This window comes from Drosophila serrata, unplaced genomic scaffold, assembly GCF_035046125.1.
Source record: "Drosophila serrata isolate PLE 108 unplaced genomic scaffold, ASM3504612v1 contig_130, whole genome shotgun sequence".
In the NCBI taxonomy this organism is placed as follows: domain Eukaryota; kingdom Metazoa; phylum Arthropoda; class Insecta; order Diptera; family Drosophilidae; genus Drosophila; species Drosophila serrata.
Window position 1 is genome coordinate 419195 of NW_028257028.1, and position 27997 is coordinate 447191.

The following is a 27997-nucleotide window of genomic DNA, read 5'->3' on the forward strand; positions in this document are numbered from 1 at the left end:
AGTGTTTTTTGTTCTGTTTATTTCGCTTTGAACTTTGAAAAATACATTCGATCATATACATATATACACGATTAGGGGTATATATATGTTATGTGCATGTATGTATATAGGTGCTGGGCTTTATTCAATATTTATTGATTTATTTATTTGTTTATCAGTATTTGTTGTTAACATCCAGAACCATCAAACAAAAAAATATAGTAGTTACATATATATAGTATGTATTTGTATATGTATATGCACTTGTATATATATATTGTGTGTGTATCTCTCTAGAAACTACAAGCCCACAAAAACAGACACACACTTATTGCATTACCCTTTCCCAAGAGTCCTCGATTATATGGTGTAGCCTCTCGATTTGTCGGTCCTTCGTCCTTGTGGTGGTGTTCCCTGATCCTTAATTCCTTAAACTGGCCTCCCCTCTGTCCTCCCCCTTGATTTGTTGTTAGTAGAACTAGTTAAATTCCTTTACCATAAATATATAGTATGTATATATATAGTTTAAATATTTGTTTTGTTCCGGGTTGCGATCGTAGCTGATGATTGGTAGTTATAAGTATATCCTCTGTCTCATCTTTATATAGTATACTAATCCCTAACTAGATTGCCTTCAATTTCCGTTTTGTTCTTGTTGTTTTGGGTGTGTTATGTGCCAATCTTTACAATACAATATACATATATGTAGGTCTATATAGGTAAGTTTATAAGCGAGTTCCTCTTTCTTTTGTTTTTGGCCTTTTCCGCCTTAAAGCTTAGCAGGAAACAATTCGTCTAGGGCTTAGTTAGTGGCGGCTAATGATATGATTTGGCTACGATAAGGTTCAGTAAATACAGCTCAAATACATTGAATACTTTTATGCACACATATATATAAATTATATATATATCTAGATATATATAGCGCATAATTGGGGGCATAGAGCGGCGCTTTCGGGGATCCCTGTGAAGGAGAGGGAATACTGTAAGTTTGGCTTTAACTTTTGGGGGATTCTTTGCTACGTTTATACTTGGTATTTAACAAATATTACTCCTCAATGCAAGTAAACAATATAAACAAAACAGGTTTTAGAATAGTTCGTTTTTATGACTATTTCACATGGCTTTGAAATAGTTTGTTTGTGGTTCTAATTTGGTTTGTGAAATGTTATAAACAATATTTAAATCTTATTTAATGCCAAAACTTTGATTTAGGCACTGTATAAACGTAGTAAAGGGGGACTTTATCAATGATTTCCTTTACAGGGAAGTACCGGAAAACCCCGCCTAGTGGCTCTTTAGATCCTAAACTTAACTCGAACGAAACGCTGCTGCTCCTCCTTCTCCTCCCAGGCTGCTTCTCCTGGCAACGGCTGGCCGGGATCACAGCCACGGAATGCAAATGGTGCGGCACACATCCCGCCGATGCGGATGGGGATGTGGCTCCTCGCCCATCTGACCGCCACCGCCGCCGCCGATATCCGATGGGGCGCCAGCTGCACCAGTGCCTGCTCCTCCTCCACCTCTTCCTCCACCTCCTTCTCCTCCTCCTCCTCCTCCGCCAAACTTAAAGAACGAACTCCTTCGTCAGTGCTTGCGATGGGTCTGCGGTGAAGCGCTGGCAATGGAGCCCGATGCCGATCCGGAGCCGGAACTGGAGCCGGAAAGGGAACCGGACCCGGACCCGGAGCCGGATCCATAGCCGGGCTCAGTCTCCGGCATGGACTGCAGCACAGCGGCGACGCTGCCATGGCTAGCGCGCTGCTGCGACTGCGGATGACTGCCGGAATGACCGCCGGAATGACCGCCGGAATGACTGCTGGGATGACTTGGGAGATGACTGGAGGCGGTCGCTGCCGTCAGGGTGGAGGCTCTGGCCAGGCCACTGTGCCGCTTGGGTATCACAAACGGCGGCGGCGGCTGCGGTGTGTATTGCGGCGGCGTGGAGTTGGCCGACGCCTGGCGCACAAAGGAGCGGGCCGCCGGCACAGAGCCGCTCCTGGCAATGGCTCCCGTCCGCGGCGGTATGGCCGGTGGCGGTCCCGGCGGCGGTCCACTGCGTACCTTTGGCGGTGGTGAACTGATCGAGGCCAGGCTCTCCGTGGAAGGTTGCGAGGGTACGCGTGGCGGCAGTTGCGGCAGTTTTCCGGAAGCGGCAGCGGAAACGGAAGTCGAAGCAGGAACAATGGCCGCTTCCGTTGCAGTTGCAGACGATGGAGGAGCCGTCGTCACATGGACGGGCATCCTGGCCTGTGGCTGCACCGTGGACATGGTTATGGTGGGCTTCTGCATGGGCACCGTGTGACGGATGGAAATGCTGCCCGCCTGGCTCTTGCCGCTCATCCGGGCTGGAGCGGGAGCGGGAGCGGGAACGGGAGTGGGAGCAGGAACAGGAGCAGGAGCAGGTGCTGTTCCTGTTCCTGGCTGCTGCTGATGCGTAGGGTGGGGCGACTCCTTGGGCTCCTTGTGCTGATCCTTCTGCTGCTGCTGCTGTTGGTGCTTCTGCTTCTGCTGGGCATGAATGTCCTGGATCTGCGGCGTGATGACTACCGGATTCTTCTTCTGATCCTGGCCGGCGGCCACGTAGGAGAATACGCACAGCACCGAGTAGCAAATCTGATCGGACTACGGAGCGTATACGTGATTTTAAAGATCTGTCATCCCATTTGTGCATAAAATGGGATTTTATATCCCCTGTTCGGGCTCGGTATAGTCACAGAGATATTTCCAAAATCAAAATAAAAATTTACATTAGTTTTAAGTATTTTTCCAGCCTCTTATTTTGGGTGTTTGATGATTTTTTTTTTAATACCCAGAAAGATCGAGAATGTATATGATTTATAGGGTTGGAAATGGCTTTATAATACTCTGCAAGGGAATAAAAATGACTATTTAAATCTTCTTGTGGAAATCTCTCTGTGAAACTTAATACCAAGCCCTGGAATGAACAGTGTTTTTTTATATATATGTATAAATTATTTCGTGGTGTTTTGGTGAAGTGGTTTGTGTTTTTGATATTTTAAAAGAAATCTTTATTCTTTGGTTTTTCGTTTTGTTTCTTTTTGTTTTTTTTTTTGCACAACACATAGGCAGAATTGCATGCAGCTCGTGGAACAGTGGAAGTGGAACACAACAACCAAAACTCAGGTCGAAAATAGATAAAACTTAAAAGTGGAAATCAAAGGAAAAACTTTATAAAGTTCACACAAGAAAAGCCAAAAAGAAAATAAAACTCCCTCTTAATGTGATATAAAACTGTTCTTGATTGTTTTTATGTTTCGATTGTTTGGTAGAGAAGTGTTATTTCTTTTGTTCTTTGTTTTTCATTTGTTGTAGATATGACAGGAAGTACATATAATATACAATAGGGGTTATACATAAAAAGGATTCGGATTTTATTTACATAGTTTTCTTTTTGGGAGTGAAGAGAGGGTAGGCAATTCTAGGCACATTTTTATTCCATCTAATCCTTCGATTCCAGTTCCTGCACCGGCGCTGGCCGTTCCAATTCCATTGTCTCACTAAGCTCTGTGGCGGTGACTGTACCCCGACTGCGGGCGGACGAGGAGCCATTTAGATGACAAATGTAGGCAAACTGCACGGAGGTCACGCGATGAAAGCTCAGCACGATTTCCGAAGCCTTTGGGTTTCAATTACATTTGATTCGGGGAATTTGTTTTTTACGATTTATTTTGTTTTTTTATATTTATTTTTAATTTTTAGTATGATGTTGTTGAAATGAGTTGGAGGTGTGGTGGTGTTTGTGTGTTGTTGTTGCAGGCATTTTTTGTTGTCGAGTAGTTGTTGTTGGTTGTTGTTGATTGTTGACATAGAAATATATTCACAGAAAACGAATGCAAAAAACAGAAACGGAAAAGAATAGTACATATATATGTATATAAAGATATATATATATATTTAAACGGAAACGAAAACGAAACGGGTAATACAAATAAAATCGAAAACCAAAGAATGGTTATCTTTATATTGTTGTTATATACAAACTGTCGGTGCAATTGTAGGTGCCATTATCATATACAGTGGTGATATGTGATGGAAGTTCTGAATACTTGGATATTTCATATATATAAGTATGTATATATATGCCATATAAACAAATGTGTATTTTGTAATTGAAATGAAGGTTTGTACAAAATCTTGTAAGACTGGGTAAATCGATAAATCGATTGACCCGCAATCGGAACGGAACAGGATGCAACTCGGAACAAGTGATGAAGAGAAAGTAAGGCATACAAAGTGACAAAGTGTGGTGGCGAACTGTGGTGAGTTGTGTGTGTAATTACAGTACTTACCATGCTCGACTGGTACTTGCGCTGTATGAGATTGCGGGTCTTGGGATCTTCAAGAGATAGAACAACAAAAATGAGTTCAAAGCTTGTGGTATGCATTCGAGTACTTACTGTACTCCTCCAGCACAAAGATGCCGCCCTTCTGGGTGAAACACTTGCGGATGTGGTCCAAACGTACGAAGAACTGAAAATACGGGCGGAGAAGAGAGTCAGTTGGGTTTGATTCTTCTACAGTTTATTCAATTCTCCAACTTCTTCTTCGGCTAAACGGACTCAAAGGCTCCGTCGCGGAACGAACGAAAAATATTGAACATAACGGTGGTGGTTGGAAAAACGGAACGGAACGGAACTCAAGGGAACAGAACGGAAGGCAACTTAATGAAAAAAGAACTCAAGGCCAATAATAAGGCGGTTCAACACCAAAAAAGCTTTCACACAGAGGAAGACTGGTTGATAGGCAGAGAGCGGGGGGAGTTAGACAGAGATAGTTTCTGTAGAGCGTTGAAAAGAGATAGCGTATACACACATGGGCGGTAAAATGTGATAAATAATATTAAAAAATTTTTTTTGGGGGGGGAGCAATATTTTCTTTTCATTTTTGTTTGTCGGTTTTAATCACTATTTATTTTGTCAAAAATAGGAGTGCAACGCAACGCAACGAAACAAAACTAAATGTAAATGTAAATCATAATTGAAACATTAGCAGGCAGGCTGGCAGGCAAACTCAAAACTGAATGCTACGCAGGCGCATGGTTGAAATAACTCTAATTGAAAGGCAAGGCAGCAAGACAAGGACATCAATTACAACTAACGACACTTATATACACGGCACGCATCTAGTGTTTTTCATTTTATTTATTATTTTTTTTGCTTTGCTGGTTATCAGTGCAACCAAGTGGCAACATAACGCAAGATAACAGCGATTAAACGCAATATGAAATGGAACGGAATGGTAAGTAAAACGCAAGGAAACGGAACGGAACAGACTGAGAGAGAGAAAGAGATCGAATTAGATATATATAGACAGAGAGAGAGAGAGACAGAAAAAGAATGCAGCGAAATCAAATGAAAGTTTGGTAATTAATTTGGTTAACTTGATTTCTTTTTTATTTCCATATCTGACAATATATTTACTGAGAGAATATGGAATTTATTTAATTCAGTTCTTTTGTATTTTGTTGTATTTCTTTTTTAATTATTGGGTGGGGGAGGGAATTAAGGGGGATTTCTAATTAGCACTTGTGAGATGGTCGCATACTAAGTAGCTTGGATTTTGGATACGAAGGCGTTAGTTCTAAGCATTTATTGGTAGTATATATATTTACCCCAACTTTGGCACTAATACAAACGCAAAATAACTAAATTAAGCTACAGTGTGTTCGGTTACCGAGAGTGTTGGTGTTTGTGTGTGTGTGTGTATGTATGTGTACTTCTCTAGAGAAGTTTGCTAGTATACAAAAATCGTAAACACACTAAGGGGTTGGTTCTAGCAGGAGAGATCGGTTCTGTTAGAGGATAAGAGTCCGACTACAGGGGTTGCTCCTTGTTGGGCTTCGTCCTGTTCCCATTTTAGACTTGAAAGGGGCAACGGTTTGGGAACATTGGGAGTTGGGAGATGAGTTGAGGAGCGAAATGGAATGGATAGAATGGGGCAGGCATTAATTGGCGACACATGCAACGGCATGCAGCACATGTGCCAGCCTCCACTAACTAACAAAACTAATGGATGTGAGATGGGTATCGATCTTTAATCGGTACTCTATGCTATGGTTTCCTTGGCCCTTAACAGGTAACGGAAACGGAAACAGAAACGGAAACGGAACGAGTAACGCAACGGAATAGGCAAATATAGGCCGGAAATAAGTGAAATAGAAACAAATAGAGAGCGACAGAATGATAAGGGGAGAGACAGGCAGGCAGGAAGGCCTGGAAAGCGCTTTGGACAAATAACGATAGCTTAGAGATTGTTAAAACCGAGCTTAGCATTTCTGTTGTTGACTTTCTTCATTCAACTTGTCCTTAGTTTACGCTTTCATTTTTTTTGGTATTGTTTTTCTTAAAGTTTTCTTAATTTATTAACTACAACTACGATTGATGTTCAAGTCTTTGCTATAACAACGTAACGCTACACAAGCAAACTCAAAATCAACACTAAGGAAACTTTGTTGGATCTATATATATTTTTTTGTTAACAACTCGATGAATTTTCTGGCACACTTTAACAAAAAAACGAAAAACAAATAAATACAGTAAAAAACAAGAAGCTCAGGGGGAGCCTGGGCACAGGGTTTGTAAGGAGGATCATCTCAACAAAAAACTCCTGTGTAAAAAGTTGATATTTCTAACCAAACATAAGGATCGAAACTCAATGGCAAAGAAAAGGAAAAAAAAGAAAGTGACAAGAAACAAAACGGAAACGGAAACGGAAGAGCACAACACAGTCATGTTAGCAGATGGGAAACTTTTGATATATCAGCCCCTGATTGTATAGGTTTGGTTGGCTTCATATATGAGTATGTACATCGGATAGAAGAGGGATATATTTTGGTTGAACTCAATTCCAGACGGACCTGGACAAATGCAAGTGGTGCGTATTTTTTTATGTTTATGTTTTATTTAACATTTTTTAAAATAGTTTTGTGAATTGTGGTGCATTCTTGGCTCTGGCAAGGGGTTTTCGCAGAAGCTGCACTTGGGGAATTTAACTGTGGCAGAGGGGAGCGTGCTTGGGCATGCTAGGGAGCTCGAAGCCTTGAGTTTTTTTCGGCACACGGAGTGTGACCAGCTTCAGCTTGTAGGCACGGCAATTGAGTGTGACCATGTGAGTGTCTTATACAAGAAAAGAAACAAGTGAGATGAAAACGAATCAATAACGATAAAGTGCTTTCGCAAACTAAAAACATATTTATAGTTTGGGTAATCTAACGTTAATAGGTAATCGGTAATTCTGCATTAAGGTATACAAAGTGTACGGCTCAGTTTCAATTCAAGTTCAAATTCAAATTTAAGCTCAATTTAAGTTTAAATTCAAATTCATGTTCAAGTTCAATTCAACAAACAAACCAACTAACCAACCAACCAATCAATCAACCAACAGTTCAAAAACTTAAATCTCAGAGATAGATAGAGAGAGAGGAGGAGGAGGAGAGATCATATAACATAAAATATATAGGTAAATACATTATGTTGGTATATTATATATTATTTTGCAGTTTAAGGTTTAAATTCAATATCAACTACACAATTTTGTTGTTTCCTTTTTTTATGCAACTGTTAATGCCATATCGAATATATTTGTATACTTTTTTGGTTTTTACCTTATTTTTTTGTGGGTGAAAGTGAAGGTTTAAATCAAGTGTTATGAACGCAAAAGTCCAACATAAAACTGAAGAGCAACGCAAACTAAAACATATTTTCTATTTGTTATTATTATTTTTTTGTGAGGTGTTTGGGAGTGACGGGGGAATGGGGATGGGTTAGGGGTGGTGGTGGGCGGATAGCAGGGCTTTTAAAGAACAATAGTTGCTTATAAATTTAAGTTCAAATATAACAAGAAATTTGTTCATTGCAATACCTCGAAATCCTTTTATCGTTTTTTCAGATCGTATTTTTTTATAATAGACATTTTTGTTTTATCGATTTTCGGTTTGTTTTTGATTCGTTTTGATTTTGGGTTTATTTTTGATATTGTTTTTTGTTTTTGCGTTTCAGAAGTAGTCGAATCATTTGGAATAATGCGAATTGATTTCGATTCGGTTCGATTCGGTTCGGTTCGATACGGAACGTGATATATATAGTTTTTTGGTTGGTCCACAAAGAGGAGGGAGAGCGAGCAACGGTGCAGCGTTCCGCGTTCGACAGAGAACGATTAAACGAGCAACAAAGAAAATTATAAAAAGGAAAGTTGAGAAAACTGTTGTCAAAACGGTTTTTCATTCATACAAGTAATTTTGGTTTTTATCAATTTCTAATTTGCTGGCGAATTCTTTTGTTTTCATGTATCAATTTTTATTTCAATATAATTATTTGGAATAGATTTTTGTAAATACTAAATAGAAACGATATGAAATGTGGCTGTTGTTGTTGTTGTTGTTATGTTCGAGTCGCTTGCTTAAAAGGGGGGTATATATATATAAACATATATATTTTTTAAGGGGTATATCGGCTTTACAACGGCAACTGGTGGAGATATTATTATCATGGGTGGACACATTGGCTACAATAGCTTAAATTACATTTGTTGTTTTTTTGTACTTGTTGTTGTTTCGGTTATTTTTACTTAACGAAAAAAGGAAATAAATTTGGCAAGCATAATTGCTACCAAAAAATTGGAAAAAACTTAACCAAAATATAGTGTAAAAACGAAAGAAAATTGGAACCAAAAAAGGAAACTGGAAAAAATATTTCAAAATTTCTTATTTATCGTGTCATGAAACACTGAAAAACAATGAAGAGATATATGGAGAAAGTGGTAGATATATATATTTAAATAGGTCATTTTATATATATATACGCATATAAGATATAGAAAAGAGATCAAAGAGATATAGAAAATGTAGAAAAATGAGTATACAGAAAAGAAATGAAACAAAAAATACACTTGGAAATTGAACAAAATAAGCACTTTACAGGATTTTTTTTTTTATCACAAGGACCATCTCAAAAGTTACCAGCTTAGAATATATACTTCTTCATCTTGCCTTATTATTTTTGCTTTTATTTTGCTTTCGTTGCATCACATTCTTCTTGTTCATATACATATACGAATACAGACGTATATATTTATAAGGATGAGCTTTAAAGATTCGAATAGAAGGAAAATGAGCAGAACATAAGGTACAACAACGAAATCCAACATAAAAAGGTAATCATCAGTGTTTAAACCCATAAAAAAAACACACACATAGTCCTTAGTCGTTGTAGTTTTCTATTTACAAGGAAACTAATAGCTTTGCCAAGTTTATATATGTATATAACAAAGAGCAAAGGGACCTAAGCGAGAGACAGACGGGGGACCTATTTATAAGATCGTTTAATAATTTTTACTACCACATAGTAGTTTCATGATTTAGTTCTTATAGTAGTTCTTACAATAATTCAATGTTTATGTAGTGATGAGAAGGAATTTCGAATGGTTTTTTGAGAGGGGGGATTCAAGGGATACAAATACAAAAATGTATCGATTAATTTTGTAATTCTTGCGAACGGTAATCGTTAATCGTAGGTCGCTTATCGTAGATTGTGAAACGGATATCGGTAGATCGGTAAATTAATAAATCGGTAATTGTTAAATGGTTAAATCGTTAATTGGTAAATCTGTGAAGTGGTAAAATCGGTTATGGGTAATCGTTAAAATCGGTAAATTGGTGAATCGGTAATCGGAGCTATCGTTTAGCCAAGAGCATAAGAAGAATGAGGTAAAAAATGAGCATAAAAACATATCAAACGGTGAGCATAAATAACCAAACGTAAGGATCGTAAGAATGTCTATCGTAATCGTAATCGAAAAAGAAATATGAAGAGGGTGTAAAAAAATGGGATTTCTTATACATTTCTCTTGCTATTGTTTTTTTTTTCTTATGTTACCATTGAATCGGTTAGGTAATAAATAAAATAGAGAGTATAATGAATACGGCATTCAGTACATTCACTAGCACAATATATGGGTATGATATAGATGGATTTTCTGCATATATATATATATATATATTATTTGATTTGTATTTCTTTCACTTGGATCGATCAGAGATTGGATAAGATAAGAGATTCGATTGATTTTTCGATATATATATTTTTTTGGTGGATTATATAATGACTTAGGAGTATTAATAAAAGTTAAATATATTGAAGAAGGCGAGTCAAAATAAAATGCCAAAACCAAAGCGAAAGAACCAAACGAAAGACGGAGGAAGAAAGACAAATGAGTTACAGAGAGAGATAGAGAGAGTTAAAGAAAGAGAGAGAGTGAGAGAGGCAGAGATCGGTAAAGTATAATACGTAGTTGGAGGTTGTAAGCTTCGGGTTATATAGGTAGGGGATATTTAGGTGGGTCGGGCTTCCGGTCGGGTCTAACGAACTGAAACACTCGCAGGGACAATGGGAATGGGATTGGACTTCACTTCCGGCCTGGACTATGACACAATATTCATATATACATATATGTATGTATATTCTTATTCTCATTCTCGGACACTGTCCTGGTTTCTCCTATGAATCGGTGTCTTTGGTTTATTCACATTACGTTTACATATCGGAAAAGCACAAACTGAAAACCAAACATAATAAGTATATATATATGTATATGGATATACATACATATAAATATCATTGAAATTTATATTGAGAGGGCCCTTGATCTTGATGCAGTCGATACACACACACAACGAGGAAATTATTGGGTTAATCAATCGAACTAATCAATATCATAAGTAACGGAAAGAAAGCCAGACGGAAAACGAAATGAATCGAGAGGAAACGAAATGAAACAAACAGAAATTTAACTAAATGAAACGACTGTAAATGAAACACTGAAACTTAGGCAGTGGGAGTATGTATCGATATATGGACAGATAGACGCGCGACATGTACTGATACCCATTTATTTGATTTGATATTTATATCAATAATCCTTCAGTTACTTTTTGTCTTGGATCACTTCTGAATTCGCTAATCTTCTGATTATATTCGTGCTAATTAAGTCATGTTTTTTTATATTTTAAGTGTGACCGGGGGGGGCTTCTTCTGACTGCGTTATCCTTTGGAGGATGTGTGAGTGTACTTGTGTGTTTGGTACGAATAAAAGGGAGCACTAGCTATAGTTTCGAATTCGGAGACATCGGAGATGGAGCTGGTTTTCGTGTCTTAGTCTTGGGTGTAACTTTGTATATATAACTTTAGCTTGATCTTCAGCGATCTCGATTTTGGTAGGGTGTGTGTCTATGTGTGTGTGGGTGCCAGGTGTTTCTTTCTTTTTCATTATTCTGAGAGATTAAGGACCACTCACCTTGCTGTTGGAGAACAACAAACCGACACCTTCGAGGCACACCTGCAGCAGGCCGCCCTCGCCCGTGTTCATGTCCTGGACAGGGAACTCGCCTCCCAGCTCGGGCACATTGGTGGGCGTGCCGCCGCGCTCCATGGCCTCCTTGATGCAGTTGTACAGTTCCTTGCACTGAGCGGAAGGGATTATCTTTGAGCTTTGGGATCGCAGGAGGAATCGTGGAGAACACCTACCTTCCGTGTGTAGTACTTGTGCAACTGGGTCTGTCCACCGTTGCGGCGCCACAGGCAGAGCAGCTTGGTCTTGGGCGAGTAGGTCATGTTGACCAGCCTCTCGTACCACCAGCGCTCCACAATGGTGCCATCGACGGATCGCAGGACCAGTCCGTCATCCCGCACCTCCATAAAACGCAGCGGACCGTTGACATCGGTGCCCTGGTGAACGGTGAAGCTCTGACGGTGGAGCAGTCGGGAGCCAAGAGGCTTCAGATCAATGTCGTTGCCGTTCTGCGATAAAGAAAGGAAGTCAAGTATAAAAGGGAGATGCACTTCTCTCACAAGAACTCACCAGATTGTTGATCTGATCGACCACATTGTGCACCTCCTGGGAGTAAACGAGTCCGATGTGACTCTTGCCCAGCAAGCGTCGAATCTTGCGCCGGATCTCGTCCTTGGTGACATTCAGCATCACCAGAATGGCGGTCAGGTTATACAGCATCGTGGAGAGCAGTCGATCCTCGTCGTGCTCAAGGCGCTTCCTCTCCGATTCGCTCAGTGACTTGTAGCGCTCCATCATCTCAATGGGACCCTGCACATAGATATTCAAAATAGATCCTTGGAGGAGATCTTCCCTTGTCCCAGAGACTCACCTGATCCATGCCAATCATATCCCGCTCCTGGCTAACAGCATCGAGGAATGCGTCCTCCCAGAACTGCATCTGATTCCACAGATTCAGGCGATCCTTGCCCAGCAATCCTTCGAAGAGATACACCCGCGGACTATCTGGCGATGGCGAGGATGAGGTGTTTATCAGGTGTCCTCCGGTATACCGGAAGCCGGCACTCAGCGTCGACTTCCCTGACCACAAGTTGCCAGTGCTCTTCTTCGAGTCCTTCGAAGTGGTCGTCTGGAAAGTTAATCCCTCGTTAGTATCAATGTTTTCAGGATTCCGGCTCCAAGGCTCTTTAGGTCCTGGACAGGAATAAACTCTTACGGTGACAGGGGATTTTATTACTCAATAAGCCTGATTCATTAAATGTGCAAGAACTCATGGAAGATTCGCTTCCTAGGATAGGTTTAGGAAATGGGAATCGGAAATTCATTTCCTGATTATTCAATGATCTCGAAGAATAACTAATGATCTGGGAGGGGAATCCAGAATCTTCTTGAATAGCGTTAGGAGTGATAAGGTCATAGGATCAATAATGGAGTGTCGGAGACCTCAAGTCTCCTGAACCTCCTGAAACTCCCTTTTAAATTAAGCTCCTAGGAATTCCTAGCTAACAATCACAACCTCCTTGACCCTGGCCTGCCCTCTGACCCAGGCGGGGCTGTACTTACATTTTCGTACTCCGTGTCTGAGACCGTGGACCGGCAGCTGGAGGGCAAGCGGACGACGCCCAGACTGACCACGGAGAGGGCGCCCGTAGAGCCGGCAGCCTACGGATTACATACGGCCTGTTAGAGAGCTCTACAAACGGATGGGTGGTGGCGAGGTTGGATGGGATTACATGGATTACGTGGGGGTAGGGTCAGGTCAATAGGTTTCAGCCATATATGTTACATACTGATACTGATACTGATACTGATACTGATAGATACTGATATTAGCTAGTTGGTACTGAGTGGCCTCTATACACTGATATGCCGATAAGCGATTCTACGTAAGATATACGATATATATGTATATACACTGAGCAATTTACAGGATTTTTTGCGGGCAAGCTGAGAGCACATGATGAATGGACGCAACTAGGACGCAACTAGGACTACGACTATGGACTAGGGACTACTGCCCTGTACTCACATCCGAATCGAACGAGGTGAGCATGTTCTTCAAGGCACTTCTCTTCTGCGACAGCATATCCTTGAACATCTCCGTCGTCGACTGGCCATCCTGGCTGTCCGTCGACGAGAGCCTTCGGTTTGCGACTCCTCCTCCAGGTCCCGATGGTCCCGCAGGCACCGGGTGGGCGGTGGAGCTCTTGCGGGACTCCTGCGGCGACGCCCACTCACTGCCCAGGCCCGAGTGCGATCCATTGGGTGAGCTGGGCGAGCGTAGGTTCTCCCGGCTGCCCATGGGACTAGCCGCATGGCTGGAGAGCAGGCTGGAGGACATGTCGCTGCCCTCGTGGATCTCCTTGCTCCAATAGTGCGTGTGCGCCACCTCCATCAGCTGGAACACGGAAGCCATGCCGCCCAGGCCAAAGTTACCGAAAGTCACGTCCAAGCCGCCGGCAATGGCCTGGACGCACTTGAGCATGCCCTTCCACACGGGCTTCGTCACGCACTGGAAATGCAGGGAAAAAGGAACTCAGTATCGATTAATTAGGAATGGGAGAAAAAGGATACCCACCACATCATCTATGTGGTCATCCGGGGCAATCTTCTTGTCCAGCGTCTTGTTGAGCTTGCTGAGCACCAGGGTGCGATAGGACTCGTCCTCCATGAGTTTTTTGAACCGATTGAGCTTCAGCCAACCAACGCCTTCGCCGGCAAGCACCTGGTTGGTCACATCCTTGAGGAAGGCCTGGTTCTCGGCATTGCTGTGGGAGCGCTCCTGGTTCTGCTGTCGCGTGAGCTCCTCCTGCGTCTGCCTGGGACCCGAGTGCTTGATCAGCGGCGTTCGCTCCACGAGTCCTTTGCGGCTGGGAAAGGGATCAAAGTTGATGCCAGTCTTGCCCTTGGCGGAGCCGACGCTGGCGGCTGGCTTATGGGTCACAGGAGTCTGCTTCTGCTGGTTCTCTGCAATAAAACATAGAAGTAAGCAATCTTTTGATCCTTTTCTTTATAGATCCTAAGCGAACTTACTTTTCCCAAACATGCCGGAGAACATGGTGGATGTGGACGAGGCCAGGCCATTGAAGTCGGTGCCAATGGAGGAGAAGAAATTGTTGCCACCGCCACCGGCAGAGCCACCACTTTGCTGCACTTGCTTCTGGGTGGCCAGCTGGGAGCCCGGCACCTTCGGCGGCGTCATGGAGACCGCCAGGGAGTCCCCGCCTCTGGCATGCTCTTCGATCTTAATGATGCCCTTCTTGGTGGCCGCCTCCTTGGCCGTCTTGGTCAGATCGCCCAGCGTGGACTTGCCCACATAGGTGAGATCCTCCAGGGTATTCTTGCTAACCCCGGCCGCCTGCTTGGACACCTCCAGGGCCTGCTTGGAGGCCTCTCCCGCTGCCTTCTTGGCGTGCAGCGTGAACTGTGGACCCGGAGGAGGATGGGAGTTAGAAATCGCAGAGGATGGAAGTAAATAGGCTACATGGTGGTGCTAAGTAACAGTCAATGCAAGTCCTTAACCCCACTATGAAGTCCTTCCAGGACGAGGACTACTTTTACAAAGTCTACAAGACGACACAACGAGTTCCCATGGCAGTATTAGTGGAGGATGTGGATGTGGATGAGGATGAGGATGTGGATGGGAGGAGTAGGTGACCACCAAGGATTGAACAAATTACAAATGAAAAGTGTATGATGGGCAAATAAATATATTCGATTTAAGAAACTTAACAAGGATGATCAGTGTCTATATAGAATATATTTCTAGTATGTAATTATGCAATTATTATTAAGCAGCGTGCCAAATTTAATCTCATAAACAATAAATTGAAATAAATAAGATACAATTCCCTCCTAGTTTCTATAGATTTGTGTATATGTATGTTGCACTTACATCATTCGATTGATGATGTAAACGATGATCATGTGTGCGCTGTGAGTGTGAATGATGAACGAATGAATGAATTGTGAGTATATAGGAGGATGAACTTATTCCTTTGGATGGTCTGGGGATAGTGCGGAGTGGGAGTACCAACCTTTTCGAAGGTATGACGCATTTTGTCGTCAAGATCTTCGTCCAGCGCATGCTATACAGTACGGAACATTCATGTCAGGTTGAAGTGTTCAACCAAACCAACGCAGAAAACAATAGAAAACCGAAGAGGAAATCAAAGTAAAACGAATACGGAAATGAAAAGTTACATACAAGTGAAAGAAAAAAGAAAGGAACACATTGAGAGTACACAACACACACGCCTTCCTTCCTTCCTTCCCCTTCATGGGCGGAGAAGGAGGAATTCCTTCCAGTTTCTTAGCTCAAGGACTCACCTTGTCCACGTGGGCCAGCAGACCCTCCTGGCTGCTCTGCCTGGTCGTCTCCCGCACCAATTCCTTGGCATGCGAAGCAAAGTTCTCGAACAGAGAGCTCTGCGAGCTCTGGCGACCCGGACTGCTCGAGCTGGAGCCGGAGCTGCCCGTCCTGGCCAGGATGTTGCTCACACCGGGTTGCTTAACGGGTGGTGTCAGGGGTGGCTAGATAAATAGAATTAATTGTAATTTACTTACAAAATACTACTCTGTAGTGCTTTGTGCCTACCGGAACCTTCTTCTCGTGCCGCTCCGAGTCACTGGGATGACGCTGGAGCTTGGTTATGGCCTTGCCACTGGCCGTGTCCGGCTCCTGCTCAATGCTGGCCATCTTGATGGTGGCCTCCAGACGCATAGCCAAGGGTGTGGCCAGCTCGAAGCTGGGAGCACCTCCTCCTGCTCCCGGGCCCACTGCCTGTCCCTTGGGCTGGAAATCGAACTCCGAGTCGCGATTGAAGCTGGGCGAACTGAGATCCGAGCGGCTGGAGGATGAGGAGACCGGACTATCTGCCCGGTCTTCGTCATCCTCCTCCTCCTGGGCCTTGCTGGCGGCCACTGCATCGGCCGTGCCCTCGGGATACTGGAGCTTGCTGGGCGGATGATAGACCAAGGCCGGGTCCAGGTTCGAGGACAGCGTCTGCGGCACCACATGCGGCCGATTGTACGAGCCGAAGACATCGTGCAGGCTGGGCGACAGATCCGAGGAAGCCATCTCCGAGACAAAGTCACTGAGGGAGCTGTACGAGGAGCTGCTGCTGTCCGCTCCCTCCGAATCCGAGCCGCTCTCGTCCGTGGGCTGGCACTCCAGTTGCTTCAGCGACCGCAGGGCCCCATTCAGGGAGCTGCCGTCGTCCCAAACCGAAAACCTAATGGGGGTCAGGGCATGGGCGAACCACTTGGGCTTATCCCCCACCTGCATGGGATCCATCACCCCGGTTTGCACTCGCAGAAATGCCACATTTGTGGGCGTCAGCGACCACTCAGCCAGGAACTCCACCGCCTGGGTCCTGGCAAACTGATTGAGGAACACCGAGGCCCGCGGCCGGGATCTGAGGAAACTATTGATCTGGAAGGCAACCACGGGACGCGGATAGAGACGCAGTGTTCGCGTGTGTTCAGCAAAATTGGCCAGCGTGTTCTGGGCATTGAAGAAACGCACCATGGCCACCCGGGTGGCCACATCCACGGAATCCACATCGGTGCCATAGACGAAGGGATTGAGAGCCGGCGAGTTCATGGGACTGGGCTGCCGGGAGCTCATCGCTCCCTGGTTGGACACGGAGTTCCGTTGACTGGCCTGGGCCGAGTGCGGTGGCGTTTGCAGAGGGAGTCGCACCTGGGAGACCCTGTATCCGGTAATAATATACATAGAGTTATTATTATACTTAGGAGGTATATATATTTGGTACTTACCCCAGCAGCGGTGGCTCTTGGAGACTGTCCCTCACAGAAGGTAGAAGCTGTTGCGAAGACACCGCCTGATTGGTGGCCGTCATCGATGTGAGTGCCTGTGGAGCGTTATCGGAAAGAAAGGTGATCAGTAATCAGATCTTCTCAAAGTAATCTCCAACTGGACTAACTATGCAAAATACTTATACAAGGGGGGGACTGGGAGAGCTCTTCGACTCGGGACTTTAGGCTACTTTAGTTACTCGTTTACTGGAGTTGAGAGAGAGAAGGAGTTAGGCAGAGAGAGAGAGATAGAGATAGAGTCTGTGACTGACACTGAGGGGCATGCACACGAAACACATAATATGTTACTAAAGACAGCGAAAGATATATACACATATATATAGTATATGAGGAGATATCATATATATCTCGGAGAAAAAGTCCCAAACCTAGGCCTCGGCTTATGGATAATGAATGTATGAAAGAAATGGCAAGGAATCGTATTTTTCAATGGGTTTGAAATCATATTTTTCAACTCTAATGTAGGCATGCGGTTAGTACTCTGGCCTCCTTTACGTATTCATATATATAGTCTCAGATCTAGAGGTAGTTAGTATATTATTTATGGATTATGTTTTTAGTATGTAACTCAAGTATAACCATAAAAACGATAAACAATAAACGATAAACGATAAACCAAACGTAGATTAACACGATTGCGAACGATATTTACACCAAGTCCAGCTTCGTCCATCAATAGCATTGCCTGCCGATGTGGTTGTTGTTGTTAATCGATAGTTGTTGTAGTTGTTGTTGATGTTGATGTAGTTGTTGTTGTTCAAGTTGTGATCAAGTATAACAATATAAATATACATATATATTTTCATATATATATGTATATCATATATAACAGATAATGCATGAGTGTCAAAGGTAGTATAGCCATAAGATAGAGACAGAGATGGGCACACATCGATATATAGACGCAGAAAGAAAAACAAAACACGAAGAAAATAAGTAAGAGAGAGATAGAGAGAGAGTTGTACAAGTGTCCTCAATGGGGGATTTTTTATATAAAAAAAAAAAACATTTATATATTTATATATATGTATATAAATTAAATGAAAACACTGATGAACAGCTCTCTGTATATTTGTATATTAATCAGCGGTCTCCATGTACAATTAGATTCTATATTTGTAATTATATCGAATTAAATCACACCAAAGTCGATTAATGAGCAGCGATAACGGTTTGGTGACAGCGATAAACGATAGCAGCGACAGTTAAACCGATGCATTTGCTTTACGATTTTTAATTTTATTTACGTTGTAAAGTTTAAAATGGAGTTAGAGTAGAGCAAATGCATTTGTTTATGTATAAATAGTATATTTTGTATACCAATATATTTAATGAACATGATAAACACATATGTTTACATTTATCTGTATAAACAGTTTGACTTTTATTTGCAATATTAGAAATTCACCCATAAAAATGACAAATATTATTAATTTGTTAATTGTAATTGAGGTTCTTTAAAAATCAATGTAATTTATGATAATTGCTTTTGTAATTTTATTTTAGAAACTTGAAAGAAAGCTGTCTTTGCACAGTCATAGGATCATGTACATATACCTCAAAGAAAACATACAATATGTGTATTCTAAATATATTAAATAAGTTATTTTTTATGCGCTAGTCTTTATACGGTTAGACTTTCTCTTATAACTTTTTCTCTAGTTTGAGTATTTATTTATTGTATAATTTATGCTTTTTAAACATTATTGTGATTTTGTACTTGAACTTAAAACCTAAATATTACCATCTAGTCAGCCTTGAACTCCTTGTGTCAAACCAAAAGTCTATCTGCCAAACCCTGCTCCTAATAATTTTCATTATAATTCCATTTGTCGAACCAGCAACATCTTAGTAAAAATTTCTAAACTATTTGTATTCCGAAAAGAAGTTTAACCAAGTCTTGTACATTTCAACAAATTTCCTACTAGTTCAGAGGTGTGTTTGTTTAAATTGTAATATCTATATATGGGTTACAAATAATACCCTCTATACTCCTATATAGGCTGAGCAGATACCAGAATCTATGCCAACGATCAAGAGAGCATTTTCCAAGGACTCCACTGGGACACATGCTGAAGAACAAGGTTTTCGCCTCTTCCGACTCCTGGAGGTGCTCCTTCGAGAAGTGCAGGATGCGCTCCATCAAGACAAGGACAAGACCCTTCTGTCATGGCAGCCAGTGGGGTCGGTAGGGTCGTCGTCGGGATTGGACGACTCTGCCGCCTGGCTGTAGCTCCTGTCAATGCTGCTACCCTGGACACAGTTGCTACCCTGGACACTGCTGCTACCCTGGACACTGCTGCCCCGCCAGTGCCGTTGCTCTCGGCGGTGCTGCTACCCTGGAGGCTTCACTCTGGGTCCATGAAGTGGACCAAAGGGATCAACCATTGATTTATCCACATTGGCGGCCATCAAATCTGTGTTGTGAAGTGCATCGCTTATGGGGACCACTTCAAAGACCAAACACTTCTCAGAAACATTGGACAGAAAATCATTGTCGTCAAGTGTTGTAGCCAAAAAGATAATTTTGGTATTGTGTGCTGGAATTTTTAGCTTTTTCTCATTTAGAAAAGAGGGTGCAAATTCCGGCCCACAATACTGATATTATCTTTTTGGCTACATCTCTTGACGATCGTGACTTTTCTGTCCAATGTTTTTGAGAAATGTTTGGTGTTTGGCGTGGTTCCCATCAGCGGTGCTTTTCACAGAACAGATTTGATGGCCTTCAATAAGGATTAATTAGTGGCAAAAAAATGTGTGGCTCTCCCTCATGTCAAGAAAGATTCGCCTGTTTGTTCCGACTTAAATTAGAATAGCATTCTTAGAGCCGATATTTATCTACAAATTTATATGAAAATGTATATTGACAAATTAAACTTTGAAGCCATAAAAACATTAATTTTAATGAGCAAATCGTTCCGTGTCGTTTTCCCTAAGAATAGTAAATCTGCAATAATGTGAATTCGCTAATATAGATTTAGTTTTTTTGTTCTTGGATTTGTTATTTCTTGAAGTTAAGCTTAATATTGTGACTTTTCTTTACTGATTTATGACTTTGATTGCAGGGTATAATAAATCTTTGCAAACTTAAAATTGAAATAATTGTTTTAGAAGGAAATATTTACCCCATGTCAGTTTAGTTTCTTTGTTTGCTTTATAAAACAAAACAAGGCAGACGTAGTTTTTAAAATCAAACTATAGGCTGAGTGTGTATAGCTTGGAGATTCATAAATTCAGTTCTGATTAGAGGTAGCTAATCGCCAACCCAGTTAAGTTTTACCACTGTTCTTGACCAGTTTCTCGCAGTGTACAGCCATGTACAGTCCCCACATTGCCCTGATGTCGGTGGTGCAAGCCGACAGTTCCCGTCACCCGGCCAAGCTGCGCTTCGGGCGCCGGGACTCGGAGACGAGCTTCACGGATCCCCGCCTGGAGCAGCTGATCGTGTTCCGGGCCCTGCTGGAGAACCTGCTGCGGCAGAAGACCCACTTTGAGAACGAGGGCGAGGTGGAGCGGCTGCGTCTGGAGAGGTTCCGGAGCGAGGGGGCCAGCGAGCGCCAGCTCCACGTGCAGGAGCAGGTGGTGAAGAAGTCGAAGGTCATGCTGCCCGGCATCGTCTTCAAGATGCGCAACGAGGTGGACAAGCTCCGGCGTTTCCTCAATGGCCATGAGCAGGGATTGCGCCAACTGGACGCTGATCTCTATGACCAGAGCCGTGATCTTCTTCAGAAGTGCCAGCACTGCCTGGACACCCTTTGAATCAGTCTCCTCCCAATCAATATTTTGCATATGTCTTTTAGCCCGAACTTTAACCCAAATTGAATTGTGACCTCAAAATAAATTCCAATTGTAACTGACTATGTTTTTAAGCTGTTTCTCTGCTCTTAAGTTTAAATCATTTGCTTTGTGGGTGAATTTCTAACAATCAAAGACTGGAGTTTAGATTATCCTTTGTACAGGGGTTACTTTGGGGATCTTAGCGGATCCAGGGGGCTTACCTGCTTGAGGTGATTCTTCAGGATGGTGCCCTCGGGCTCAGGTAGCGGTGGTATTTCCTCATAGCCACCCGTTGGTGGCGTCAGTTTGGTGGAATCCAAGTCAACCACCCAAATGTCATCCGGTAAGCTGAAAGTTGCCAGTAAGTATATATAGTGTATGATTCTGCCACCGATTCTGATTATGATTCTCACCGGAAATTCTTCTTGTAAACCAGGAAGGAGGCCGGCACACCTATCACAAAGGGCGTGGGCGCCAGGAGCAGCTGCTCCGCACAGCTGAGACAGGTGGGCAGGAGCGGTATGACCGGGAACATGTATTCCAACGGATACAGCATCGTGACGAAGGCCATCACCGACATGGAGAGGGCATTATAGTCGCGCGACTGAAACAGCACCTTGTTCTCCTGCATGATCAGGGTCCAGACCTTGAGGCACGTCTCCACGCCGAGCAGCTCCAGGGGCAGGTGGAGCGGGAAGTCCACCAGCGAGAAGCGAGTGTGGTCGGGCAAGGCGAACAGCAGGGGTTCGTGCACCGTCGGTGAGAGCACCTCCACCTGTGGGGAAAATATGAATAAAGTTATTATTTAAATATAAGAAATCATTAAATTAAGACTGAATTTTAAATCGAAAATAAATACAATTTCTGTCACAATGCGTATGAGTTATATTTATATCTGTTACTCTTAAGGCATATAACTATTAAGGATAAGCACTGCATCTAAACTAAACATCTAAACTATCTTACAGGTTTCTGTTTAACTTTTTTCATGAATTCTTCCATCTAAACAGATTAAAAAAAAGGAAAACAACATGGCGTATGAGTAATATTTCCGTATTAAATATTACGTATACGTCATGTAGGTTTCTTTTTAAGTAAAAATCATATCTTAAGAAAAATTGTATTTGCAATTGTTTCTGTCTAACTGTTTTTATAGATTTTTATATTTAAACAGATTAAAAAAGAAAACAACATGTCGTATGAGTAATATTTCCTTGTTAAATATCACGTATACGTCATGTAGGTTTCTTTTTAAGTAAAAATCATATCTAAAGAAAAATCGTATTTGCAATTGTTTCTGTCTAACTGTGGGTATGGATTTTTCTATCTAAACAGATTAAAAAAGAACTCAACAAGGCGTGTGAGTAATATTTCCTTGTTAAATATCACGTATCCGTCATGTAGGTTTCTTTTTAAGTAAAAATCATATCTTAAGAAAAATTGTATTTGCAATTGTTTCTGTCTAGCTGTGGGTATGGATTTTTCTATCTAAACAGATTAAAAAAGAACTCAACAGGGCGTATGAGTAATATTTCCTTGGTAAATATCACGTATACGTCATGTAGGTTTCTTTTTAAGTAAAAATCATGTCTTAAGAAAAATTGTAATTATGATAGTTTTTGTCTAACAGTGGGTATGGATTTTTCTATCTAAACAGATTAAAAAAGAACTCAACAAGGCGTATGAGTAATATTTCCTTGTTAAATATCACGTATACGTCATGTAGGTTTCTTTCTATCTAAAATTCTTATATAAAATTCATATCCCAAGAAAAGACGTAATACCAATTAAAATGTTCTCTATTAACTACTTCAAAAACCCATCAGTGTTTGAGTTTTCTACCCAAAAATCACGTATACGTCATGTGGCATCTTCATAAAATCGGAAATACTCACCTCGACTCGCGTGGACCCCGGCACCGGCACTGGCGTGGACAGAAGCCTCAATATCCACGTCTCGATCTCACGCACATCATGGAGAACGATCGAGGGCGTCGCCTCGCTGGCATGACCCGTCAGCACCGTCCACACGTTATCCCGGTTGACCTTCTGCGAAGCGCCCACCCTCTTGGGCGACGAGGACTCGTTGCAGGCATCAATCAGCTTCTTCAGGATGAAGAGGCACTCGCGGAAGGTGGTGAAGAACGGATGGTGCGAGATGATGCACAGCGAGGTCAGGGACTGGTTGCGCAGCTTCGTCCGCTTCCGCGAGGCACGCGGCGAGGGCGAATGACTGCCGCCGGACTCGGAGTCCGCCGAAGGGGCCATCAGGCCCAGCTTCGGCACCGCTGCCGGATGATGGGACTGCGACTGGGATTGGGACTGGGAATGCGACTGGGATTGGTGCGACTGTGGCTGATGCGAGTGGAGGCGCTGCTGGTCGGAATCTCGGCGAGAGGTGAGTTCACGGTCCGAATCGCTGGGCGCTACGTTACTTCTGTAGTCGCTAGAAGTAGTTAAGAGGCCGTAACTATTATGGAAATGGTTTGAGATACATTAGACTGGCGTCGCTCCACCGGAGTGCCCTCCAGTTGTCCACTCCCATTGGCAAACACACAACACTTGCCTGCTAAATGCCGAGTCGGAGCTCCGTTCCATGCTCTTTCGCCACGACTCGCGCCGGAAGGCCGACGACCGCCTGCCGCCCCGTCCACCGCCGCCGGCGCCAGCTCCAGCTCCGCCGGCTCCACCATGGCCACCGGGTCCTCCATTGCCGGCACGATCACCACCGGCGCCCGCCCCACCTGCCACCGTGCTGGGACGCTCGATGGGTCGATAGAAGTTCACACAGATGCCATACCGCGTCTTCCCCGAATCCTTGTCGGTCAGGGCAAACACAAAGGAGGTCATGTCCCGGATGGCGGAGCCAGTGCGTCGTGGTCCCACGCTGGTGCATCCCTCCGGCTGGCAAAAGTACACCATGTCCAGGGGCAGCGGGAAATCGGCATGATCCGAGGGCGGGTAGCGACGCAGCAGATCCGGCACCTAATCCATAAAATATATAAATATGCACATAGTAATCCTTGAAAGCTCCTGCTTACCTGCACGGGTGGGGCCTTGAGGCCCTGCAGTCCCTTTGGCATCGGCGGTGTCGTGTGGGCACCCACGATGGCCATGTAGTCCACCAGCCGGGGACACAGGGAGGCTTTCTGTTGGTCCGACATCCTGGCGAGGGATTGTGTATGCTAAGAGAGGGGGGAGACAATAAGGATAAAGTCAGTTGCCAGGACATTTAAGAGGACAAGGACAGTATTAGAGCAAAGCTTATTAAGAGGACACCTCAGTCTCAAGTTGGAAAAGGATATTGTAGAAAGATTTAAATCTAAATATGTGCAGCAATATTATAACAAACTATTTACGATAAGTTTTTGGCATTTATTTAAGGTTCAATTTGTATAAATTTAAGGCTGAACCCGCTCCCCGTTTTCCAAACACAAATACAAATATTTTTGGGGGTTCAAGCCAGTCAGTCAACTCTCCTTTGGCCTTCTCTTTGTTTGCCCGATGACCTTGCCGCTGGCAATATAATCGGTTTGGCATCCCGAGGAGACCAGCACTGGGAACCGAGCTAAACAACAAAAGCTAGAGCCAAAGCCAAAGCCCAGCAAATTGAATGTCAACGCGGAGGCAGAAGGTATATATTTTAAAGTTTCAAATCACAAATTCCGAATTGACGTCAAATTCCTGTGGGCGTTCGTGGGTCTGTCTCCTAAGAATGCCAATAAAATATATTATACATTTATATACAGAACGAGCACAGCACTTTGAATGCCAATCCCTCGATAATGCGCCACGTGGATGTATCCACCAAGGCCAATTGAAGCAAATCGCGAGCTCAGAACTCAAAGTCAACCTCGACATCAGAGCCATCATCATTCGTCATCGGATTAATCTTCAATTGAGCGACACAGAGTAAGTCAAGTAATTTCAGCACCAATTAAGTAAGGGTGTCCTAGGTGAAGAGTACATTAAGTGAGGGATTACTGGAGTGCAAGCGCCAAGGCATCCGATTTAATCACTCTAATGGCACTCGAATCAAGGACCTTGATGTCCTCCTCCAGGGATATACATATACATATTTCTCCTTCTCTCTTTCTTCAAATAGAAATTGGTTTCATTTCCATCAAATATTATATTAAAATTATGCAATTATGCTGGGTTTTGGTTTATTTCTCTGAATATTAACTAGGGAATTTCATGCCAAAGGCACTATGTATTTGCCTTATGTCCTTAAAGCATAGTGTTTACTGAGCCCTCTGGATGTTGGGACAAGGGAAAAGTTTGCTCGCACACACATTCCTCTGGTCAGTGGACCACTGGACCCACACACACACACACCACACACAACCATCCGTCAGGGCGAATCATGTCAAGGCTACGGATGCACTTACCCCCCTCTTCGGCACAACAACAACGACAAATGAGGGAAAAGCGAAGGAAAAACTCATTGAAGGGATGCCACTTTGAGGATGCCTCCCCCAACCAAAGCACCGCCCACAGACCGCAGACTCCGCGGAATGACATCAGCCTGGATGTGACAGGCGCACTCCCAATCCCATTTCCACTCCTAGTTCCTTTTTCCCATTCCTAGCTCCATTTCGATTGAGGTTAAAAATAGCCAAGGGTTTGGGGAGTGAAACTGTCATTAACCGAAAAATGAAATCATCCGGAGATGAGGTTTCGAGTGGCATCCCTTGGTCAGTTACTTGAGAAGTTCTTGGCCATTAAGGGTCCAAAAGGGTGGGGAAGAGATACAGCATTTAATAATTATATGGAATCTTCCAAGCATTCAGAGAAGTCTGGCAAGCGGGAAGAGAAAGAAAACCTTATCCCGGAAATATACATTTATCCATCTCGTGCACAAGTCTGTTGTTTGTTAAATTCACAAAGGGAGTTCCAAAACAATGCCATAAGCAGCAAATCAAAGCATTTCTTAACGTGTACTTGGCAGGCATTCCGTATTTATCGTCCTGCAGGCAATGGAATTTCTCTCGCTGCGTCTTCTTTGCTGAATTAAGCGTGACGAAGAAAAGGGAAAGGCTCAAAAGAATGGCAGCAGAAGGACTCCTGCTCATCTCCTCCAGCTTTTTGTTCTAAAAACGCTCTCCTGTCACCACTCCAAGCCACTTAAAGTGTCTGCCAGTCTGTCAGTCAGACGAGCGAGCTCTGTCGTGCAATTTCCATTTAACACTGCCTCCCCTCCGACTTCCACATCTGCACCACATTTGCATCTGCATCTGCATCTGCATCTCGTACTCCCTGGGTGGAAATGCACGTGCCACTGCAGCAGGAACTGGTAACTGGTAACTGGTTACTGGTTGCTGGTTACTGGTTACTGGGAGATGGTCTCCTCCATCATGGGGCACATCATAAAATCAATAAAAGGCTCGGCAATTGCATTCCCTGACAACACAATGCCGAAGCCACATCATCAGCACAGCGGGGCAGGGTATACATACATACATATGTACATAGATAAACTCGTACATCCAAGGCCAGGCCACAAAGGCTGATGCCCAATGGGTCTTATCATTCGGATATCAACATTGCCAGTCATATATATGTATATATATTCACATACAACAGTTGATGTCAAGGCATTAGGACTGCAGCTAGTTTAAGTTATCAATCCTTTTATGGCTAAGATGTAATTATTAAATTTACTCAAACAGAAACAGATACCTTAAGCATTGAAATCTGATCCAAAGGGGGATAAGGATAACTCATAAAGTTATATTATAGCATATTAATAATATTTCAAATGAAATATGCTTAAAGGAAAGTTAATTATTATAAATATACATTTCTGTTGGTTAAATTAACAACTTTTAATGAACTGTAATTTCTATATAAGATCTCAATGAAATATTACCCCAGAATTCTTTAAATGATTAAAGCATTTAATCAAAATTATGTTTTAGAACATCTCTATTTGAGAATTAAGACATTTTGAGCTTGCAACACTATTATATTCTCAAGTTCTATAGAAAACAAGTATTATTCAGCTTTATTTCTTTTTTAAATTATATATTTTGTTAATTTTTTGGTAAGCTATTAACTTGACCGCAGCTGTGGCATACATACACATATAAACACTCTGTTTTGGCATGCCAAAAACAACAACAACAACAACAAAAACCCGGGAACAAGCAATATGCTAAGTGAAATGCCTTGGATGTCAGGTTTTTCATTTTCCCGACAAAAGAAGAAGAAATAAAGAAGAGTAACAACACTCCCGCATAAATTCCTTGAGCTCATGCTGAAAAGTATGCTACTGAATTTTCGGGCACCAGAAATATATGCGCAGAAGGCACACACACACACACACACACACATACACAGGCACTGAAGTAAGTGTGTGTGCGAAATGTGGATAAAAGGGGGGAGGGGGGACAAGGCTAAGCAGCAATGACACACACACACATATAAGTACACACACAAACACACGCACACACTCCCCCACCGAATTTGTACGCTCTGGCGTACGCAACAAGGTCACTGGAAAAATCGTTAAGAACGAACCAAAAAAAAATAAAATACACACAAAAACAATGTTATACACACATGTCAGTGTGTGTGTGTATTTTTTTATTATTGGGACTTCTTTCTTTAGCTTCCACTTACCTCTTAGTCCACTAATTATTGTTGCTTATTTCAGTTAATCAACGTTGCTTTCCATTGCATTCTGCTTGACATTGTTCACTCATTCCTTCTCGCCTTTCCCTCGCTGATTTATCACTATTTTCTCTTATTAAAGTGTGTTCTTCTTTAAACAGCAAAAAACAAAAAGCAAGCTACGGAACATGGGCAACACTGCAAATTAACTAAGTTGCCTTTGCGATTCTTTCTGAGGCTCAGGATTCCGGATTCAGGATTCCGGATTCAGGCACAGGCTCGGGCTCGATTTAGCTCTCGTGGTCAGTTGCAGGCGAAGGACTCTCTCGCCGCTCCTGTGCTGCTCCTTGGTGCCTCCTGCTTGTGCTCTTGCTGTGCTAGCTCCGCGCTGTCCGTGGTGTGACTGATTTTCGTAGTCGTCGCGCCAAGCAGCACAACCAAAGGACGCCAGCGAACCGACCACACTACACCACACCAAA

At 42.9% G+C, this 27997-nt stretch overlaps 2 protein-coding genes across 21 annotated transcripts; one reads left to right on the top strand and one right to left on the bottom strand.

Annotated features, from left to right (window-relative positions):
- Positions 1–2: 2 nt before the first annotated feature.
- Positions 3–27990, bottom strand: Rab3-GEF (Rab3 GDP-GTP exchange factor). 20 transcript variants are annotated; one of them, XM_020954424.2, is made up of 23 exons: positions 27528–27990; positions 23945–24088; positions 23470–23888; positions 22800–23349; positions 21318–21679; positions 21126–21252; positions 17780–17812; positions 17068–17162; positions 15884–17000; positions 15616–15819; positions 15324–15374; positions 14320–14710; positions 13865–14253; positions 13316–13798; positions 12850–12948; positions 12158–12415; positions 11857–12096; positions 11523–11795; positions 11293–11460; positions 7864–7872; positions 4401–4473; positions 4293–4339; positions 3–2604 (listed from the first exon to the last, which is right to left on the bottom strand). In XM_020954424.2, exons 2-23 carry the CDS (start codon positions 24065–24067, stop codon positions 1567–1569), a joined length of 6549 nt encoding a protein of 2182 aa, XP_020810083.2. In that variant the 5' UTR covers positions 24068–24088; positions 27528–27990; the 3' UTR covers positions 3–1566. The 20 variants fall into 20 exon arrangements, with proteins under 20 accessions (XP_020810083.2, XP_086682223.1, XP_020810088.2 ...); XM_086826097.1 differs by lacking the exon at positions 7864–7872 and having other exon boundaries at positions 22800–23340; XM_020954429.2 differs by lacking the exon at positions 12850–12948.
- On the top strand, positions 20275–20987 carry LOC110185530 (uncharacterized). The gene is made up of 2 exons (XM_020954437.2): positions 20275–20376; positions 20434–20987. The coding sequence occupies exon 2, from the start codon at positions 20443–20445 to the stop codon at positions 20884–20886; it is 444 nt and encodes a 147-aa protein (XP_020810096.1). The 5' UTR covers positions 20275–20376; positions 20434–20442; the 3' UTR covers positions 20887–20987.
- Positions 27991–27997: the final 7 nt, after the last annotated feature.

What these genes read in the sequence shown, in the direction of transcription:
- LOC110185530 (XM_020954437.2), top strand. Translation starts at nt 20,443, where the DNA reads ATGTACAGTCCCCACATTGCCCTGATGTCGGTGGTGCAAGCCGACAGT.
- Rab3-GEF (XM_086826096.1), bottom strand. Translation starts at nt 24,067, where the DNA reads ATGTCGGACCAACAGAAAGCCTCCCTGTGTCCCCGGCTGGTGGACTAC. An exon ending in CAAGAGCCACCGCTGCTGGG is followed by an intron (nt 17,001 to 17,067) that starts GTAAGTACCAAA and finishes TACCGGATACAG; the next exon opens with GGTCTCCCAGGTGCGACTCC. An exon ending in CTTTGTGCTGGAGGAGTACA is followed by an intron (nt 4,340 to 4,400) that starts GTAAGTACTCGA and finishes TATCTCTTGAAG; the next exon opens with ATCCCAAGACCCGCAATCTC.